The sequence below is a fragment of the Mycteria americana genome, chromosome 4 (genome assembly GCF_035582795.1).
Source record: "Mycteria americana isolate JAX WOST 10 ecotype Jacksonville Zoo and Gardens chromosome 4, USCA_MyAme_1.0, whole genome shotgun sequence".
NCBI classification, from domain to species: Eukaryota; Metazoa; Chordata; class Aves; order Ciconiiformes; family Ciconiidae; genus Mycteria; species Mycteria americana.
The window spans coordinates 73,459,651-73,480,288 of record NC_134368.1 but is presented as its reverse complement, the minus strand read 5'-3'; the positions used below and the strand labels follow the sequence as shown (position 1 = coordinate 73,480,288).

The 20,638-nt window shown below is 39.7% G+C and overlaps 1 protein-coding gene across 1 annotated transcript in view; it reads right to left on the bottom strand.

The window, feature by feature from the left end:
* Positions 1–3,300: 3,300 nt before the first annotated feature.
* CDS1 (CDP-diacylglycerol synthase 1) overlaps positions 3,301–20,638 on the bottom strand; it is a 34,821-nt gene continuing 17,483 nt past the window's right edge. The window contains exons 5-13 of the mRNA XM_075499304.1: positions 17,290–17,429; positions 15,682–15,740; positions 13,418–13,500; positions 11,673–11,760; positions 10,512–10,580; positions 9,505–9,657; positions 6,791–6,910; positions 4,707–4,810; positions 3,301–3,494 (exon numbers count right to left, since the gene is read on the bottom strand). Coding sequence (XP_075355419.1) covers positions 3,365–3,494; positions 4,707–4,810; positions 6,791–6,910; positions 9,505–9,657; positions 10,512–10,580; positions 11,673–11,760; positions 13,418–13,500; positions 15,682–15,740; positions 17,290–17,429 — 946 coding nt within the window. The 3' untranslated portion in view covers positions 3,301–3,364. The remainder of the gene's footprint in view (positions 3,495–4,706; positions 4,811–6,790; positions 6,911–9,504; positions 9,658–10,511; positions 10,581–11,672; positions 11,761–13,417; positions 13,501–15,681; positions 15,741–17,289; positions 17,430–20,638) is intronic.

The following is a 20,638-nucleotide window of genomic DNA, read 5'->3' as shown; positions in this document are numbered from 1 at the left end:
CAGATACCTGGAGTGGAAGCAAGAGGGACCAGTGGTGGCCAGGAGCAGCAGTGCTACCCTTGTGACACAGCGGGGGTCCCGACACCAGAGAAGGTCCCACCTGGCTGTCCCAAGAAGTGCCCCTACGAACGGAGCTCGCCTGTTGAGCAAGCACCGCACTCACCGCAGCACTTCTGGTTGTTCGGTCTAGCCTGAGTGACCTCTCTTACTGGTTGTGAACCATGGGGAGAACCAAGAAAGGCACGATCAGGCCTTGATGCCTGTGGCAGCCTCTTCCAGCGTCTCACTGGTCCTCACTAGAGGCCTCACTAGAGGCCACAGGCAGCAGTATTTCCTACATGGAGGGAAGTACTTGCAGAGGACAATGAAAGCATTGCTCTTCCATTCTGTCAGCTCCAGGTAACTGCAGTAGCCATGCTGCATTGCACACGTGCACCATCCACTCAGGGGGAAAAGCACACGATGTTGAAGTGAGGACCTTTTGGAAAAGATGGCAAGTTTGCATGTCTTTAGAGATGAGGCACATTGTACAAGTTGCCTGCAGCAACAGTCAGGGATGGCCTGAAGTCTTGAGGGGGAAAACGTAGGAAATTAATAGCAGGCTTTGCTATTAAGAACACAACTTTAAGGAATAATATAAAGGAATATACATTATTGTTAAGAAATCTCCACCCACTGTGCATGCTATAGGAAATACAAGACAGGAGGATTTCTGTCCCAGTTTTATTTTTGTTTGTTTTTTGGGGTTTTTTTGTTGTTTTTTTTTTTACAATGCCTGCTTCAATGAAAGGTTGAAACAGTCAAACTAAAACAGACATTATATGTTCATACCATTTACAATATTTACATAATATACATTTTTTTTGCTCAACAGGTAATTATAGCAACTTGGAACAAAAGTGCAAGTGAAAAGAATCACTGGTGTAAAAAGTTAAACTTTCCTGTTGATCATGTTGCAATGCTTGAACTAACAGAAGTAACAAGTGGGGTAAATGCACTTCATAGTAAGCAAGTATAGTTGTCACTTCACAGTGACAAGTCCTGCTGAGCTTTATTTACACCAAGCCTAAGCCAGCAGGAAGCTATTACTCTCTGCAGAAAATTGATGAGTGAGTTCACAAGTGATACCTTCTTCATTTTAACATTGAACAGCAGAATCGCAGTGTCAAACTTTCTATTATGCAAATAGCAATTAATTTCAAATGCTGTTGTATTAAATGCTAAAATATATTTTAACTTCCTTATTATACATGCTATAAAATTACACTACAAAGTTCAAGTTTCCAAAGTAACAATTACCTTTATATATATATAAATGTATTCCATATATAACTTTTAAATTTTTAACTTTTTCTTTTTAAATACCCAGGATTAAGATATACCAGCTCCAGTACAGCTGTGTTTTTTCATAAGTAGCTACCAAAGTCCCGTACATAACCAAAGCCTCATCTAAAAGTTACTTTTCCAGGTATGCTACTTTGGTCGCCCTCTCATTTTCCCTTCCCCTCTTTTTAAAGCACCCTTCCACATGTCCCACTCCCTGGCTGTGCTACCTTTTAACCTCAGGCTATGCTGCCCTTCCGGTGGAAGGGCTGAAATTCAGTCCCCTCCAATTAATAAGTCAAGTTGCACGGCCACTGAGGGACAAGCAGCTGGTGACATTTTTCACCTCTTGGAGTGTTCCTTCAATACAGTACTGCAATCTCCAGGTCAGACATAATTTAATTCTATCAAATACCTGACATGAACAGGAATTACTTTAGACCTGGATTTTGTTTCATAGCCATGTACAGGGGTGCTTTTCCATACACAAGCTGTACACATGCTACCATGGCCTAAGCACAAAACAGAGTGCACAGTGGTCTCAGCCTCATGGTATCCAACAAAAAGCAGTCTGAAGCAGTCTGAAAATCACCCACCCTAGTGATTTTCTCCATGGTTTTATCCTCAAGTAGCACCAACCATTTAAAGTTTTCACCTTTAATATATATATACACACACACCTTTTAATATTTTTTATATATATATATAACACATATATATGTGGCATCAGTACGTTCACCGCAGGAGAAACTTACTTACAATTAGTTGGAAAAATTAAATTGTATCATGTTACAGTATACCAAAACAAAATTGGATTTGTGCTTTCTGTTTGTACAGGAGTGATTTTTTTAATTTCAAAAAAAGTTTTTATTTTTATTTGCATCAAGACATGTCACATGATGAAAAAAGTTAGAAAACAGGTAGGATTGAGAATTACAGAGCATCAGCTTTCCCACTAAGTCTACAGCTTTCTATAAAAATTCTCCATTCAAACACCTATGTGGTTACCCAAGCTTGCTTGAGGATCCTAATAAATAATAACACACAGCAGAAGAACCATGCATCCTGTCTTGCACTGTGCACATTCATGAGATAAAAGTTTCTGCCTTCACTGAGTAACACATTAATAAAATAGTACTTAAACTTCGCTTTTTACTCGGGACCTCAAAGTGCTTTTATAAAGAAGGAAATACCCCCATTCTACACAGTAGTTAAGAGGCACAAGGAATAAGGCTTGAATTACTGTCTTCAGACACTGACCAGGCTGTGGAAACCAAGGGCTTAAACTCCAGATTCTCCCCAATCTGTTTACTGGGTTGGAGAATCCCATTTTCTCAGGTAACCTCTACTCTTGGATGTAGACGCTTGTTTATAATCTGTAACATTAACTAAAAAAATAGCAGCTCCACAGTCCAAACAGCCCAGCTATACTTCAGTAAAGGTACTTTTCTCTTGAAAGCATGAAATAGTTTCATAAGAAAGCTGTTTAATTAAAAACAGAGCTAAGCTTAACCTTCATAGTGATTTAGTAATTACAGGCAGCCTGATACAGCAGGCTATAAGTACCTCTTTGACCAGGCTAACAAGTATTTTCTGGCCAATTGTAATTTCAGCATTGGGCTACATAAAAGTGGCTACCTGCCTCATCTGTTTAGGCTTCAGTAACCACTGGAGACCAGAAAAGTGTTGCTAAGATATACAATATTAAATAACTCATTAAAAACTAATGGTGAATTTTATTTTTTTTGTTAAATACAAAGCCTGTCAGGCTGGGTGCTGAAGGAAGACTGCTGCCATCCACTTTGGGAACTAAAATATACAGCATGTGTACTGTTACTTTGCAAGCATTTTAATTATTTTAGGAGTAAGAGATCTGTGTCCTAACAGGAAGTCATAGCATTCACATTCATTTCAGGAAACATTCACCTCTTCCAGACCACAAACTACTTTTCCTTTAGCTATTATCTATATGCACATTTGCAACGCTTTTCCATAGGCTTCTTATAAATGGAGGTTTTGTCTAGTCCTCCATTTTGACAAACTACCCTCTCAGAGATGGCTGCAGGACCCCTTTTTCGATGAGGTGAGATTTAAGGGTTTTATACACGCTTAGTTGTTGCTCAGGCTGAAGTATCAACAGCTGTTTCAGTAATTTGCTGGGATTTGGACCCCTGTCAATGAAAAAATAAATTTTTTTTTGTGAGCAGCAGCTCTAAAGAAACTTTTCGACAGCTTTCGATTTTCCTCTGGCTGCGCAAACAATGCTTTCTCTTTTTTGGGGACACCAAGTTATTGATTTCTCCCAGTCTATCTCCTCAGGATGCACGGGCGAGCATTACTGGCAAAGCATACTCTTTCTGAGTCAATCTGAAAGAGTGACTTTTTCTCAATCTGAACAGAAACTAAAAAGCATTTCTTGTATTTGCTGTCAAATGGGGATATTAAGAAGGCTTATGACAAATAAGATTCACTGATTCATCCTTAATCACTGTAATCAACATTTTTCATCAACAGATTTTTTTTAGTTTAGTATCTGTTGCCAGATAACCTGTGTACTATTGAACTAAATGGAAAGTTGGACAAGTCGGTAAAGAAAACCGCAAATTAAACCAAGCTTTTCTAAATAACAGCCTCATTTTTAGCTAGTCACTTATTTACAGTCTGCTTCTAAGATGGACCAAATACAAGGCAAAGAATCTGTTGCTGATTAGGTATCTAATAATTATTTAGCCACATGCATTTACAAAACTAAGGGCATGTATCAGTTCGGACACCTACAGCCTCTTGATCCTCCCCTGCCCCATAGAATTGTCATTCCCATGATTTATTCTTGAAAGCTGGTGTGGTTCAGGGAAGATAAGTAGTATTTTTAGGAAGATAAGTAGTATTTTTAAGAAGTTGTCTCCTCTTTTTAACCATAGTGTTTTCTTCTTAAGCAGAAAATCCCAAGTCAAGTGACAGAAATACTGAAACTTATAGGAAGAACTGCAGTCTCGCAACCTACAGGCTTTTCAGGAACCACACAGGGAAAGCAGATGTTGCAGCAACCCTTCTGCCCAAAACCCCGTCCTCATACTTCCCTGTAATCAGTAAATTCTAGTAAAACTTCTAAGAGGCTGCTACACAAAACTTTCTGGTATTTAGGGTACACAGGTTACCTTCAACAGCAGTCACAGAAACATTAAGGCATAGCTTGAACCTGACACAAATCCTAGGCAGTGACGTGTTTTCTTAATAGTTCTGTATTTGAAATCATTGCATAAATCAGATTTAGAAACCTGCAATCTCCACTATGCTAACAGTGCAGAACATAACTTGTATAAAGTAACTATGCTACAGCTCGTATGCAAGCTTAAGTAGTTATTATTGTAAAAAGCCCATACCTTATGAAACTGGTGATATAGACATGAACAAAAGTGGCCATCAAGTACTGACAATCAAAGCGATCCATTATCCCACCATGCCCAGGGATTGTGTCTGCGAAATCCTTTTGGGTGTGAAGGGGAGAGAAAAAAAATAAAATAAAAAAAATCATGGTCAGTGATTCTGATGAAACACACTAATGATATATCACTTGACGGCAGCACATTAAGGCCGCAATTAAGCTACAGTTTCACTGCACTGAGCCAAAAGTTAGCAAGAGCCTCCTTTGCTAAAGTTTTTAGCTGCAAAGGTGAGTCAAGGGGTGAGAAGAAAAAGAAGAGATGAAGCAACTTGTCCACAGTATCACACAAGAGGACAGCGGTAGGTCAGGTGCAGGTTTGTCAGTACTGAGTACACTTGCGTGCCTATACATACTTCATTTTGTAGCAAGCGTCTTAAGCTAACAGCTGTCATTTCTTGCCTCTGCCAAATCTAATTCTCCTCTTTAATACTTTTATTGCTTTATCCTCTACTGGTAGCTGCTGCTAAAGCACTTGTTACCAGGGAACATATATTTGCTACAAGAGAAGCAGTAACCTGAGGACTCTTTCCACTCTCTAACACTGGTGTCGCAAGTCATATTGCCCATTCACCTGCTGTTTTTTTCACTGGGTTCTTGGTAACCATAGTTAAAAACCATAATGAGTGCATACAATACAAATATATTTAACAGAATCAAAAAACCCTGTAGTGAAAAAATTATCATTACCTAAAAAATAAATTTCTGATGCAAACAAAGCTCAATACACTACCTTTGTGTTATCCGATCTTGTCTGTAGAACAGCTTTATCAGACAAACTATCCTCATATATCCTTTTCGTCAGCCACACTCACTTATGTACTCACTGGGTGAAAACCCTGACCGTAGCCATGTGGGGCGACCGCCAGCAAGTTAAACCAGTCCTGTGCCGGTGCCACTCCAGCCCTTGGCAAGCATGGAGAGTCTAACCCAACCTACGTGCTGCCTTCAGTAACAATTCCACAATATCCGTGTCTTCCCGACAGTCCTTTGGTCACCACCTTGGGGCCCAGAAGTATTAAAAAAACCCCTACTTTTTAATGTTCTACTTTAAGTGCTGCTTTTCAGAAACGTTTTTTTCCCCCAAAAGCCTTTCTTCACACAAACAGTCTTTTGCTACCTGGACGTACAGGTACAACAGCGCACAAAGCTGTAGCTAGCAAAGTGCCGGACAAGCTGCTCAGACCGGCATAAGAAAGAGAGGAAAGTACAAGCACATGTATGGGAGCTCAGCACAAACAGAGAGGTTTATATGCTTCTGTGCTAAGCACATGCCAAAACTGGTGGACACAGGGAACAACAAAAAAAACAACAACAAGCAACAGGTTAACAATTACAGCAGTCCTACCAAGACATAAAGAAGGTCGGGAGAAAATTTGGGGCTGCCCTCTTCCCATACTCCTCCTGCCACTTAATACCAGCCAGGGACAACACTGCCACAAGCGACAGCGCACACCTTGCAATAAACAGAGGTTAGCACGTCACATCATTTGCCAATACACACTCTTGTTACAAGGCAGGACTGTATCGGCAAAGGCAGCCAAACATCTCGTGCTTTGGTCAACCTGACACGTCAGCATCTGTGTACGACGCAAATACTATTCGTAAAACACAGCCAGCCACAAATCTGAAGGGTAAACCACTGCCGGTGCTTCTTAGGCATCTACAGATTGCCTTTCATGTCAAGTATATCATCTCACATCTTGCTTGTCTAAACCACTTCTGCAACATGACTTGGAAGTGGAAGAGTAATTATCAACCAAAATATGAAACCAAATTATACTTAGATTTCCAACGCTAAAGTCACATGTTGATTACGCAAAGTTCTAAGAATAAGACATACATATATCTGATAAAACTAAGTACCACTGCCGATGCTAAAAAACAGCTCAAACATCATCGTACCGTAGTAGAAACACTAGGTACTACAATGAACGATTAAAAAAACCCAAACCCAACCCACCAATTTATCTAATTCAAAGAAAAAAAACAAAACAAAACCAGCTTACAGGAGTCATTACGCACCTTGATTTTGAAAGCTCTTTTAAATCCACTGGCGAAGAATCCTCCAAATGGCCCAATTAATGAGGCAAATGTTGCTAGTGCAATGCTGTGCATCTGAAATGGGTACATATTCACCGCTTCCTACAAGAAAAATAATTAGCACTGTATTTCAATATGTTTGATTGTAGGCATTTTAAGCTTAAATATTTTAAAATGGGGCTGTTACACAGCAAATTTCCACAAAGCTCCAGTTTTCCTGACACAAAGTAATACTGTAAAGAAAGGAAAAGTAGACACACTGTAGAAAGCTGCTGAAAAGTCTGGTCATGTGAACAGGATGAAGTATTCGGGGTTGCTAGAGCAGTTAACTTTAACACATGATGTGGTTTTCAGTTAATCCCTTAGCTGATCATAAGGAATATAACTACTAATTCCATAACATATAAATGGGACACTCTAGACTTCCCTGGCTCCACTTTTCCAGCTCCATTTCCTGTAAAAAAAGGAGCTTTCCACAAATTCCTGGTATTGCTCTAGTAAATGGCCCAATGCTCTCCACAAACTTGTCACCTTCATGCAATTCACTGTCACTTCTTTAAAGTGCTCTCACAAGATAGATATGAATTTTGCACTAGTCCACCATACACCATGTACACCTTTGTGTACATACGGCAATAATGGGAGATAGAAGGTTTACCCCCATTAATACTTTTTGGGTTGCATTTAAACAGATATTGTTCCCCTCAGCCTGTTCACAGATTTTAAATTTGTTTTGATCCGTTCACGTTCTTACAGATAGGAGAGACTTCATTGGCAACAGGTACCTGTCTTCCTTCCTGACACAGATTAGAAAAAAAGGGGTTTTTTTTGTTAGTTGGGGTGTTTTGGGTTTGTTCGGGTTTTTTTGATTGGGGTCTTTTGGTTTGTTTGGGTTTTCTGGGTTTTGGGGTTTTTTTTGGTTTGGTTTGGTTTTTTAACTTAGCTTTGAGCACTTTCAAGTCAATGGTAGAAGCTCCAGCCTTTGAGGGAACACTATGTTGGCCTCATCCCTGAGAGCAGAGCACACCTCACCTGGCAAGCCTTGAAAAACACCATCTGTAGCTGAAAAATCTTGTACCTTGTGTTTCTGATTTGCATCACAGCTGGCCAACACCAATTAACTTCTTGACTACTGTGTGCCTTTATCTTAAGACATCTTTCTTTTAGGCTAAACTATTCAGTTGGTCAAACAGAAAAGTTTATGAGTTGGAATTATTAAGTCAATTTTGTTGGGAGAACACAAGGCTTGACATCTTTTGACACCAAGCAAAATGTCTTCCAAACATAACAGCTGGTCATATTTCTGAGAGCGAACATCAGGAATTGAGTAACAGAGGGAAAACCAAAAAACAGGCCATTGCCCAAACAAGTAGATTCAATTTGACTTTCTATAAAGAGTGCTAAAACTAATTCTCTCCTCGAAAGGCTTGTTAGAGCCTGGCAACAGTACTCCAGAAGTGCACGTGGAACTACTGTCTCTTTTAAGGGTTAACTGATAGCTCTCTATTAAACTGGCACACAGCTGGGCATTCGCATCTCCTTGCCCTTTACCAAAATACACAATATAGCTGGACACAGTAAGATTGCTCTCTGCTCCGTCCACATTATGTTTTTGTGCAGAAAAATGCTTATTGAATTTGCAATCAACCCCACAGTCCCTGAAGCAACAGTATGTTCATTTAGTATGAAAATATCAGAGCTTCTTCGAGGTGTAATCTTACTTCTAAGTACCAACTGTAGCCATTAATTACTTTTAGTCTTAGGTTTGGTTGCTACAGTTTCCAGTTTGTGCCTTCTTCTTGTAATCACATGAACTTTTCTTCTTCAGTGTTCCACCCATGTAACCACAGGTAAAGCCCACTGCCTTCCCTAGTGCTGTGCACTCACTCTCTGTGCGGAGCCACTGCACAGGGGAGGGGAGCGCTGCAGAACCCGCTTGTTCTGCATTTACCCCAGTCACCTACTCTTTGCCCTAAAGGAAAGATGATGACAGACTGCTTTGTTTCTATTTGGTATTCTCTTCCTGTTGGAGTGCCTCTGGAGCCTGTGACTTCGGAAGCACTGCTTTGTATAGTAGGATAACTGATGACCCATTTCCTGACAGCTAAAGATACAACAGCTCACTTAAAAGAATTTGCAGGCTCGGTGTGAGGAAAAGGGTCGGTGACTACATTACATGGAACTATTACTGGTACTCCTTTTTCACTCAGTACAGAAGTAATAGCACTAGTGCACAAGATGCTATGTGGTGAAGAAAGTACAAGTCTAATCCTAACAGCAGTTACACACTAGCTGAAAATGGAATGAAGTTCTACAAGATTACTTAAGCTTGCTACTAATTTGGGCCATAACAAGCCTTTGCCCACCTTCCACAAAAAAAAATTTAAAGGTTGCTCTTCAAAAATAGGTTTGTCTTCAAAATGCTTAAGTGACATCCATTTCCAACACAAAGAGAATACAGGCCACAAGAACACAGGCGGGTTTCCTCGGGTGACTCCAGCAATGCCTTTCAATTCTGCTTGAGTGACCACCTCCCCCATCTGAGCGACAAAGAGGCTCATGGTATCGATTCAGTTCTTACCCTTTGAGCCTTACCAGCAGTCATATACCTTTCTAAAAAGGTTTAGAAAACCGTTAAAGCTGGGAAGTACTATTTCAATTTTAATTTTAACCAAAGCCTTGGTTTTTTTCCTTACCCATCCCAACACAGCCTGAAGCAATGGTGGCACAGAGTACTTCTTCATCTGAAAGAGCTCTGAAGGTTCACACTCTGTCACAAATCTGTTGGTTTCACTGTTATATTCCACGGGGCAGACAAAGTACTGATGCTGAGCCAAAAAATAGGAAAACTGAAAAGCAAAACAAGGACTCCTGAAATAGACATTTGTTGTTACAGTCAAAAATCATACTGTAAAGGATGGCTTTGTCATCACAAGTTGAGGATAATGAATATCTTTTTAATAACAAAGAGACCCAGAATGGAGTAAAATCGGCCTGTTTAAGTTGGAGAATGCCTCAACGAGGCAGACAAATGTTGACATTCAATGCGCTTAGTGATGATTTCCCAACTTATTTTCCTTTTCATATCTCTCAGATTCATATCTACTGGACGTTTCTGCATTATAAAATCCCAAAACATTAGCCACTCATCATTTCTTTGTAGTTCACTTCTCCATTAAAACTTGAACTATCACTTCTACTAAGTTTGGCAGTTACGAGTTCTGCTTGGTGATAAATTACTTATCAGAACAGTTACTGTATGCTGTTATTATCTTCTATGCATATTGTCAGTGTAAACTGCTTCTCAGGAGAAATGTCATTATAAAGTACATAATACAAAAGTACTACTTTACAAATCATAAATAATGCTATCAATAAACTTCATTTTCCAAAATAGGGATGCAATAGATAAAACAATTCTAATAGAATGTGATCTAGAATATCTAAAACTAATAGATAAAACAATTCCAGATATAGTAACAGTAATGGCAAAAATGGTCAGTATAACCTATTCAGGAGAAGTGCAAGCCTTGCCTAGCCTTTCCAGCTAGTTATGAATTGGCAGAATTCTCTAGCCGAAAAAAACCCTAACTCTTAGGCTTTCAGCAGTTTGAGATGACCAAATTTGTCAGTAATTTTACTTCAAGTAAAAACAGGAAGTTGAAGACTGAACCTATACAAGGAAAGTCCTGTGGTTACTTACAATAAATCCAAATACAACTGTGGAAAAGAAGCCTCCAATGAACCCTTCCCAGGTCTTCTTGGGAGACAGCTAGGCACAAAAGACATAGCGTTAGCCTCCTCAGTTGCATCACTGAACCCTTTTTTACTCTATTTCTGGACTTCATGAAAATTAAGCTCCTACTTGTTTTTTCAAAGGTATGTGTGAAATACTGAATGTCAGCAGCTGCAGCCACTGAATGCAATAAATAGAGGAGTATGGCTAGGACCTGTCCCAGGCCCTAGGATGGAAAGTGCCACAGTTTGGTTGGTGCCACTGAGCAGCTTGAGGGAACGGAGAACTCCCTTCCCATCTGCTGCTGCTGTCTGGAGGCAGCTGCCTGCCTCTGGCCACAGCTGACCCTGACTAAGCAGCTGAGCTCCTTCAAGCAGAAGACTTGGAAACCTGCATGAGCATGCTATGGCTCTGCTGGAGACCTCTGCTAGCAAGTGCACGTTTAGATAGCGACAGGAGCCTGGGAGTTAGACAACTACTGCTGGGGATGCTCCTCAGAAGACAGTAGCTTCCTACATACAGACTAGCAAACTAATACAGCAAATAACTGCAGGCCTAGAGATACCAGCGTAGCATGCTATTTTCTTCATCAAATTCTATCATGTTTTCAATTTAGGAGCAGTTTAATAGCAGAACCAACTAAATACCCAAAAGTTAACATGGCAACATCATGAAAATAATAATTCCTGGCTTTCTGCGGGGTCTTGCATATCCTACCAGAATAGGAAGATTACTACTTGAGCCCTTCTCAGTGCTACATCAACGAGACCAGATGAGGAATAGGTATATATGACCTATTATATATATGGCTTACTTCAAATTACAGTTTCTGTACAGTAAGCATGCAGTTAAACCTGCATATGAAATCTGAAAAGGAAGCGATTCTAAATGATGATGCAATAGGCTTGAACTGTATTATACTGTAATGTCAATATTACATTCACATTAATCCCAGTTTCCACTTACAAATCTTCAGAAACAGGATAAATTGGTTTTTTTAGCATGTATCATATCATGTATCATGCAGTACAACGGAAAGTATTTTTTTCCATGAACATGTTTTTGAACAACTGTCAAAAATGCTATAAATTGTAAAAGCTTGTACTGAGGAAGTGCCTAAGTACATACCTTAATTAATGGAGTTCTGCCAAAGAAGAATCCAAAAATGTAAGCGGTAATATCATTGCAGATAACACTTGAAATTGGAACCAGAAACCTAGAGAGAGACATCAAAAGTTTCATGAAGAAAAAAGAAAAGCTGCCCAAACCTAAACACAGGACAGAAATTGAAACAGCAGCATTTCTTTCTGGGAAAAGTTTCTGTAGTATTTAGAAGGAATTATGTTTCATAACGTGTTCACCTAGTTCCCCCATGAGCAGTATATTTAGCTATACTGGTTTTAGTCTTCAGCCAATCAAGACTATTACAGATCCATGTTAGTTCAGGTTAAAACATGATTTTGGTGCATTAACTTAAAATGTGAACAGGCTGGCTTTTTCCTTATCAGGCTTGAAGACTGGTACCACAGTTAAGAAGAAATCAACAGATATAAACATGTTAATGTTATTGGTAACATCAAAGCAAGCAAACTCCTTGTAAAGTTTAATGATACCGAAATTTAAAAAAAAAAAGTTTTACTTTTTTTCTCTTGTCAGTTTGCAGCAGCCTGTGTTAGCTTTCTAAGTGTTCTTTGCATGCAGACAGCATCTGAATTTGTTACTCAAGCCCGTTAACCTCTTTTTTTTTTCCCTTTTCAAAGCAGGGATGTATTAATAAGCTAAAAGTCAGATTTTGTGACCATCTGCCAAATTGCCTAGCACCAGTGGAAATAAGAAATAGTAGGCTAGCAAGGCAACTAGGTTCAGTTTTTGACACATGAACATGATCACTGTGAAAAGAATTTGTTTATACAAACTTTGTCAAAGGCTTTGTGTTTTCTTTCTAAGTATGAGCACATCTTTTCAGCAATAATCTCCCCAGTTGTACATATATCAGGAAAAGAAAAAGGAGAACATGCAGAATTATGTCCTTGGAAGAACATAAATGATCTTCCATGTGCTTCTTCCTTCTTTCTCAATAAACTTTGTCAAAGGCTTTGTGTTTTCTTTCTAAGTATGAGCACATCTTTTCAGCAATAATCTCCCCAGTTGTACATATATCAGGAAAAGAAAAAGGAGAACATGCAGAATTATGTCCTTGGAAGAACATAAATGATCTTCCATGTGCTTCTTCCTTCTTTCTCAATTTGTAATTTACCATGTCCCTAAAGAAGGGGGGGTGGGAAACACACCCTTTCTTTGAGGAGCAGTTTTAAGTAATTGAGTTTAACTGCATCATCAGAATTTAATATGTTGCTGGAAATGGGGCATTAAGATGACCCAACAATATCGAAGATTTAAACTCTTAAAATATTTTAAGTAATCCGAATTTATCTGAACAGGGAAGGCAGCAGGGAAAGCAGCCAGATTGGGGATTCCAAATGGAATGGTCCAAGTTCAATAGCTCTGAGCAACCTGAAGCTCCCAAGTAATTGAAAAAGAATTGCTGGATATTCATCCATTCAGCAAAATGCTATGGAAACTATTTAACCAAGCACGCAAGCAATCCTATTCCTTGCAAGTAAATTAAGTGGTTGTTCAAAACTATCATACTTGTGGCTGCCAGTACAGTTAAAGAGGTTTCTGCTTCCTCTCCTGTATCCTTCACCTCATCGCTCCCAATTCCTCTGACTCCTCTTCCAACTAGACATTAATGCTCCTTTAATTTGTGCTGCTTTAACTGTTCCCACGATTATTCCCTGACCAGATCTATGTAAAAGAACCAACCTTTCAACACAACAGAGTTACAAATCAGTTTATTACTGTCCCCTTACCAGATCATGCCTTCAAAGAGATTTTGGATGACAAGATGAGATTGAGTTACAGTGATCAGCAAAGTGACATGAGTCCATGCGAACTGTTAACAATGCAACAACACAACAGTTAGTGAAAACACCGATCTGTACACCTTGATAAATACTGGCATGTCAGCTAAAGGAGCAACTTAGGAGCTCACAGGAAAGACCAGTTCTAGTGATAATGCAAGAGATGTGTGCATACAGTATATCACAAGTTAGCTGGCTTTCTGAAGTAAGTACTGAAACTTTAACAGGTTTCCCCATCACTTACCTCCACCCAGAATTTTTTAACATGCAGTTTAACATCTGATTTAATAAGACATACACCTTCAGCATGAAAGCAGCAAAGAAATGTAAGCAATGTGATATTCTGTATATACATATAACAGACATGTTAGAACTGTAACAATAAAATGGCAATGAACTACTCATGAAAGAGTCATGTTACACAGATGTGGATATCTCTCATAACAGAATACCAGTCCTCTTATGAAATATGAAAATTCTAAGGATTAGCAAAAACAAAGTGTTAATTTTTATGCACATGGTCATTTAAACAGTCATCTCAGTATTACTGTACATACTTGGTGTTTATCCTGTAGTGCTAGTGTACAACAAAGTGGTTTCCAAACATTTTACTGGTAAAGATTCTACAACAGATTTTATTTTCCAAAAACTTTTAAATCAAGAACTGGTAGTTTTTCCATGAAACATCAAATTTCATCACTCTAAATGTCTGGGCGATTTAACACTTGGAATGTCCTACTTCTTTAATTCTCTTATTACATGTGTTTTCCTATGGCAGCCAGCATCTACTTCCAGTTAAGATAATTCAAGAAGGCTGAAAGGGGGGGGTGCAAGAACTGACTAAGGTTTCTGAAAATACTACCTGCTGGTTAATTAAAACATCTCTGCAGCAAAATTTTTAGTATTTGTACAGTGATATTGGAACACCACCTAAAGCCAAATGGCTACGCTCCTTGTCTGTCCAAACACGGTGTTGCTACACAGTGGATACACAACTGCCCTCCGTTTTACTGCAATTCTTAGGTAGTCACACCTTAATGTTTTCTGGGCAGGCACCCAGTCATATGACCGGACACTATATTTTTTTCTGCCTTCTTTCCAGAAGGGGAAAAAGGAAAAAAAATCATGCAAAAGTAATATATCTACCTTGTGCCAATCTGTAGATGAGGACTTTTTTTGCAGATTAGAAGATAAAGACCACCTCTCCCAGAAAAGCTGCATCTCCCTATCAGGCAAGTTCTCCCACAAACAGGGTAAATTTTTTTGAGTAAAAGATTTTTTTACATGCTCATACAGGGCTCAACTAAGTCCTAGTCTAGAATTAGGGATCCTTAATGGTAAAGTGCTGCCTAAAGCACTGTGGAAACAGAGGGGTTAACTGCATCTCTGGAGCTTTAGGAAATCTTTAAGATTGTGCAATGCCCTGACTGATCAAGTTCTTTAAAGACAGAAGCTGTACTGCATTACTGTTTTACTGTTGCTTCTAATTGTTCCTGTATAGATGTGAGGGGGTTCAGTGGGGGGTTTTGGGTTTGTTTTTAGGTGGGTTTTTCTTTTTTTTTTTTTTTTACCTGTGATGTTAGAAAATTAGTTTTCAACCTATAAGATACATATACGAAAAAGGTTCATGCTCTTGGTTAGCTACTATGCTGTTTATTAGGTGGACAAATACAAGAGATGAGAACACTGGTTTCTTTTAATAGATTAATGATCTATTGAGGCACAGCAGAGCAAGACAACCAGAACTGCTGTTAAGTGTCACAGAATAAATCTTTCACAAAGGGGTTAAGATCAAGTTCCCTTCATAGTACTTCAGTGGGGCCTCTACAAAGTAACACTTGAGTCACAAGAACCACTTCCCTTGCTATGCTGAACTATTTGGCTTCAGACCTGGGAGGGAGATGCATGCCCCTTTCTCCAGGAATCTCTTTCATATCAGCCTATCGCTAAGGGAAACGTATCATGTTGTATATGCACAAGGCTTCACCAATGACTGCTTGTATTGACGGAAAGGCCACATCCTGTGATATAATAATAATAAGCTGCAAGGTGAACAGATACCAAACAGCCCAATATCACTTGATTTCATATTACTGTCGGTTTAAGCACATTTTCCACACCCCTCTTCCAAGCTATTTTATGAACATAGGGACATGACTGTTTCTAGTGACATTCATAACGTGAGCGACCACAGCAAAGTGGGTAATACACACCATGTAAAACTGCAGACGATAATGTTTCTTCACTAAACTCAAAACAAACATGCAGAAGCCTGTAAAACAAAGCAAGTGTAGTTTGTACTATCTTATATTTAATTACACTGAACGGTGGTATACCAGTAACTCTCTCCCCTTGAAGCAGCTTTTAATCCCTCTGCTGCTAGGAGCATTTGATTGTATTCAGTTAAGTGTACATATAGAATTATTCTCATTAGAGCACAAGATTTAGTTAACATCAGTAAAGAGCATCCATTTCATTACTTACAAGGTCCCATCGCAGACATCAATTTTTAGGGGAGGAGACCATCACCTTTAAAAACCACTTAAAAACCAGGTCGACAAGCTGGTTTTGAATAATTAACAGAAATAATTGAAAGGAAAAGACCAGCTTACCCCTTTCCCCCAGACAGGCATACAGCTGCATGCAATGCAAGCATGAAGTGCAGGTTCTGGAGAATTCAGCTGACTGAAAGAAACGTTCTGGGTAGCTAACAGAGCACCTCCTCTTCCCTAGGGCAACTTCCTGCGCCAGCAGGGGTCAGAGGCCCTCGAAAGACCCTTAACCCTGGGGACAGCCCCTCAGTGACCCCACAACCCCAATGTGATGGCTGCCAAGGGGCTCTGCTACACTCTGCCTCCTGCTTTTGCTCATGACTGGCTTGTCTCATCTCTCCCCTCATTGCCCATCAGCAGTCATGAGGCATTAGTTAAGTTACTTTCCTCAAGCCAAAACCAGCTGAAAAAGGCCAATTCTTGCAAAGCTGGTTTCAAGTTTGCAATCTAAGCACTGAGTAGAATTTTTATCTGGTTAAAAAAAAAATTTAATGGTAGACAGACTGTCAGTTCATCATGTAGATCAGGTTTCTTAATATATTTTACAAGTATTTGTAGCATAGCAGTCTCCTGTCCCTTAGGCCAATATGAGTCTTCAATTGATTTAATTTTAGGCTAAAGTAATATTAACTGCATTGCTGAAAACACCGTGGACTAATATTTACATGTTCACAAAGCAATAACCCAAAAGACTGCCAGCTTATGTCTCTTCTTCCTAGAGAAGAGACTTGTTAAAAGTCTTTCTTTGGATAGGGAGGAAAATCTATCCATGAGGCAAGCATTTGAATATCTTGCAGACAAAATAAAGCTTCAGGCATTTTGAATAATCAGTTTAAAATATATTGGTAAATTTTATTGCTGTAGACCTAGCAGAACACTTGCACAATAAAGCATCAACCCAGCACAGCAATTACACATACAAGTCATCTCCACAGGCTGCCAAAATAGTGTTCATGTATTCAGGTACCGAGCCCCAGTTCTTCAGCGATCAAAATGAATTCACACCAACTTCTCTTGAGCGCTATTAGCTCAACTTTCTCAAGATCATCTACTTGTTTAGGCTGCTTTCTTCTTCTCAGTGAATGCAAAATTTATATTCATCTTTTCACAGGAAGAATGGAACTGAGAACACCTAATTTCCTCGAACATCAAAAGGAAAAAGAAACTCAAAGTGCATAAAGCTGGGGAGCAACTTTTTTTTTTAAAGAAATAAGCACAGAAACAAATGCAGCACAAAGTTCTTTCATTTTTGCAATTTCCTACACTTACCTGTTAAATAGAGTGCAAAAGATATAAATCTGTGGTAACGAATTAGGAATTGAAGCTGTTCTCTTCTCTGAACAAATGTAGCGAAGTAATCAGCTACAGTCTCTCCATAAAAGAAGTAGTTCACACACAGCAAAAAGTACCTACAACATACAACAGCTAGCAGTTATTTTAACAAGGTAATATATATTTAAGTGTTATTCTTAAAAACAAAACAAATAAAAAAACACAACAAAAAAACCACACAAAAGGAAAACCAGAAGGGTAGAAAATACATGTGATAAAAATAAAATTCAAGTTTTAATCCCATCTTATACTTCTGGGTTGGTGTAATTTACTTCTTCTAAAGCAACTCCACTAGAAAAACAAACACATTTTGCAGGATACAGTTGGAAAATTCATTTCATCCTTAACTACAGTATTGAATACTCCACACCTAGGCAAGTCCTTTTCAGATATTCTAAAGGTACAGAACAAGTATCTGCTATCATCAATATTGATACAATCAATTCTGCATATTCTTCTCCTGTATCATAATACGGGTATTTTGTGATTTCTGACTTACAAACAGGAAAAAGGTACTTGCATAACAAATCCTCTGATGTTATAGCACAGTGAATCTGACATGGGGCCTGAGGATCTGAATGTACACTTTTGCCATCTGGCCTGAAGATTCTCGTCTGAAAGAGTTACTGCTGCATCTCCTCCTCCACTCCACCACGCACTTTGCCTTTTAGCTTTCTTGACTGAGCAATAATCTTACAGGGTTAAATCCATCAACTAACTAGCAAATGCAGCTATTACTACAACTTTTTCAAAACAATTTTTTGCAACTATGTCAAGGTTCAACTGACTCAAGGTTCAACTGAGGTGAAATGTCATCTTCAGCCATCTCTTTTTGAAGGATTTTCAAAGAAATTCCTTTCAGTCAAAACAGTCAGCAAGCAAGTGATTCTGTCACAGGTTTTCATACAAGTTCAGTTACTCAGCTTTCTAGCGTTAGGTCACAATGGGATCGTCAAATGCCAAGGCAGCACTCAGTAAAACCCAATAAACAGCAAATCCAAAACCACTAGGAGATGCACCTCTCCAGGCAACATACTCTTTGGCTTATTAACAAAGTCAGCCACAGAAGATAAAAACTTGTGATTCAAGACTGGATCTCTGGATAGTCTCAGAGCAAACAGTACTCATTCTCTTCCCCCCAATCACAGAATCACAGAATCACAGAATCATATAGGTTGGAAAAGACCTTTAAGATCATCGAGTCCAACCATAAACCTAACACTGCCAAAAACCATCACTACACCATGTCTCTAAGTACCTCATCCAAACGTCCTTTAAATACCTCCAGGGATGGCGACTCAACCACTTCCCTGGGCAGTCTGTTCCAATGCTTGATAACCCTCTCGGTGAAGAAAAATTTCCTAATATCCAGTCTAAACCTCCCCTGGCGCAACTTGAGGCCATTTCCTCTTGTCCTATCACTTGTTACCTGGGAGAAGAGACCGACCCCCACCTCTCTACAACCTCCTTTCAGGTAGTTGTAGAGAGCGATGAGGTCTCCCCTCAGCCTCCTTTTCTCCAGGCTAAACAGTCCCAGCTCCCTCAGCCGCTCCTCATAAGACTTCTGCTCCAGACCCTTCACCAGCTTCGTTGCCCTTCTCTGTACGCGCTCCAGTACCTCAATATCCCTCTTGTAGTGGGGGGCCCAAAACTGAACACAGTATTCGAGGTGCGGCCTCACCAGTGCCGAGTACAGGGGCACAATCACTTCCCTAGTCCTGCTGGCCACGCTATTTTTGATACAGGCCAGGATGCCATTGGCCTTCTTGGCCGCCTGGGCACACTGCTGGCTCATATTCAGGCGGCTGTCAACCAACACCCCCAGGTCCTTCTCTGCCAGGCAGCTTTCCAGCCACTCTTCCCCAAGCCTGTAGCGTTGCATGGGGTTGCTGTGGCCCAAGTGCAGGACCTTGCACTTGGCCTTGTTAAACCTCATACAATTCACCCCAGCCCATCGATCCAGCCTGTCCAGGTCCCTCTGCAGAGCCTGCCTACCCTCCAGCAGATCAACACTCCCACACAACTTGGTGTCGTCTGCAAACTTACTGAGAGTGCACTCGATCCCTTCGTCCAGATCATTGATAAAGATGTTAAACAGAACTGGCCCCAACACCGAGCCCTGGGGAACACCGCTTGTGACCGGCGGTGATACTTAACAGCTTGTGACCAATAGATGTTAACGCTCACTTTGCAAGGCTTCACATGTCTAACTAGCCAAATAGTTGATGTTCAGACTACTAACAGGATTCTCTCATCTCATTAAAATGTCTTAATACTTAGTCTCAGTGGCAAGATGTTGGACTGAAAGGAGCTTTGATGTTAACTAGTGTGGCAATGCAGAGGAGTTGATTTGAGCTCCACATATGAAAGTGATGGTGGTCAACTGCGAAAGCAGACTAAGTGGTAGAGAGCACACCTCCTCCTCTAAAAATTTTGGCAAGACTGCAGAATCATTCATGTATGAGTCTGCTCTAGCTGTAGATCCAGAAGCCATGGAATAAAGCAGACAATAGATCAGTCCCCTGGATAATCCAGGAGTGACCAGAGGGGAACTGCTTAGCATTTACAGAAGAGCCGACAGCAGGAATCCACCACGTTACGCAGCAAAGTTGCTTCTAGAAGTGAAGAAGCAATGGGACAAGAGACAGGGAATAACCTAGATATTTCAGTTCCTTAAAAAACCAAACCCAACACAAAACCAAAACAACACAATATAGGTCATGTCTGAAGAATTACGTCCTTAAGCACCTTAGATACTACATGTGCCCATCAGCTTCCCATAATGCTGACTCTAATCAAAAGACTTTATTTTTCCTCCCAGAACCCAGAAGAAGAGTTGATTTCCCCAGTTCTATCCAGCCCATATAAGATGGACATTGTCACAAGTATCCGGGATTTGCCAGAAAAATTAATCTCATCTTTTGGCTTTCAGAAGATCCCCCAACACTATATTTATGCAGTCCTGTGATTAAGTGCATTATTGGAGAGGATTTAAAACTTGTATGTTATTATTTTAATTCTCTGTGTGTGTAAAGAGGAGCCTTTAAGGTACCTGTTCTATTTATTTCTTGCATAAGGTTAACAGCTGCAAAAAAAAAAAAAAATCAAAGCAGTTCAGGTAATACATATCAGGTGATTATTTGGCTATGCACATTTTTAGATAGCTTACACATGCTCAATTCTGACTTAAACCATATATGCATGCATACATATATGTGTATATATATACATATTTATAACAAGGAAAAAAGTTGAAGTAGTAGAAGGCCAACTGACTTGTCCAAGT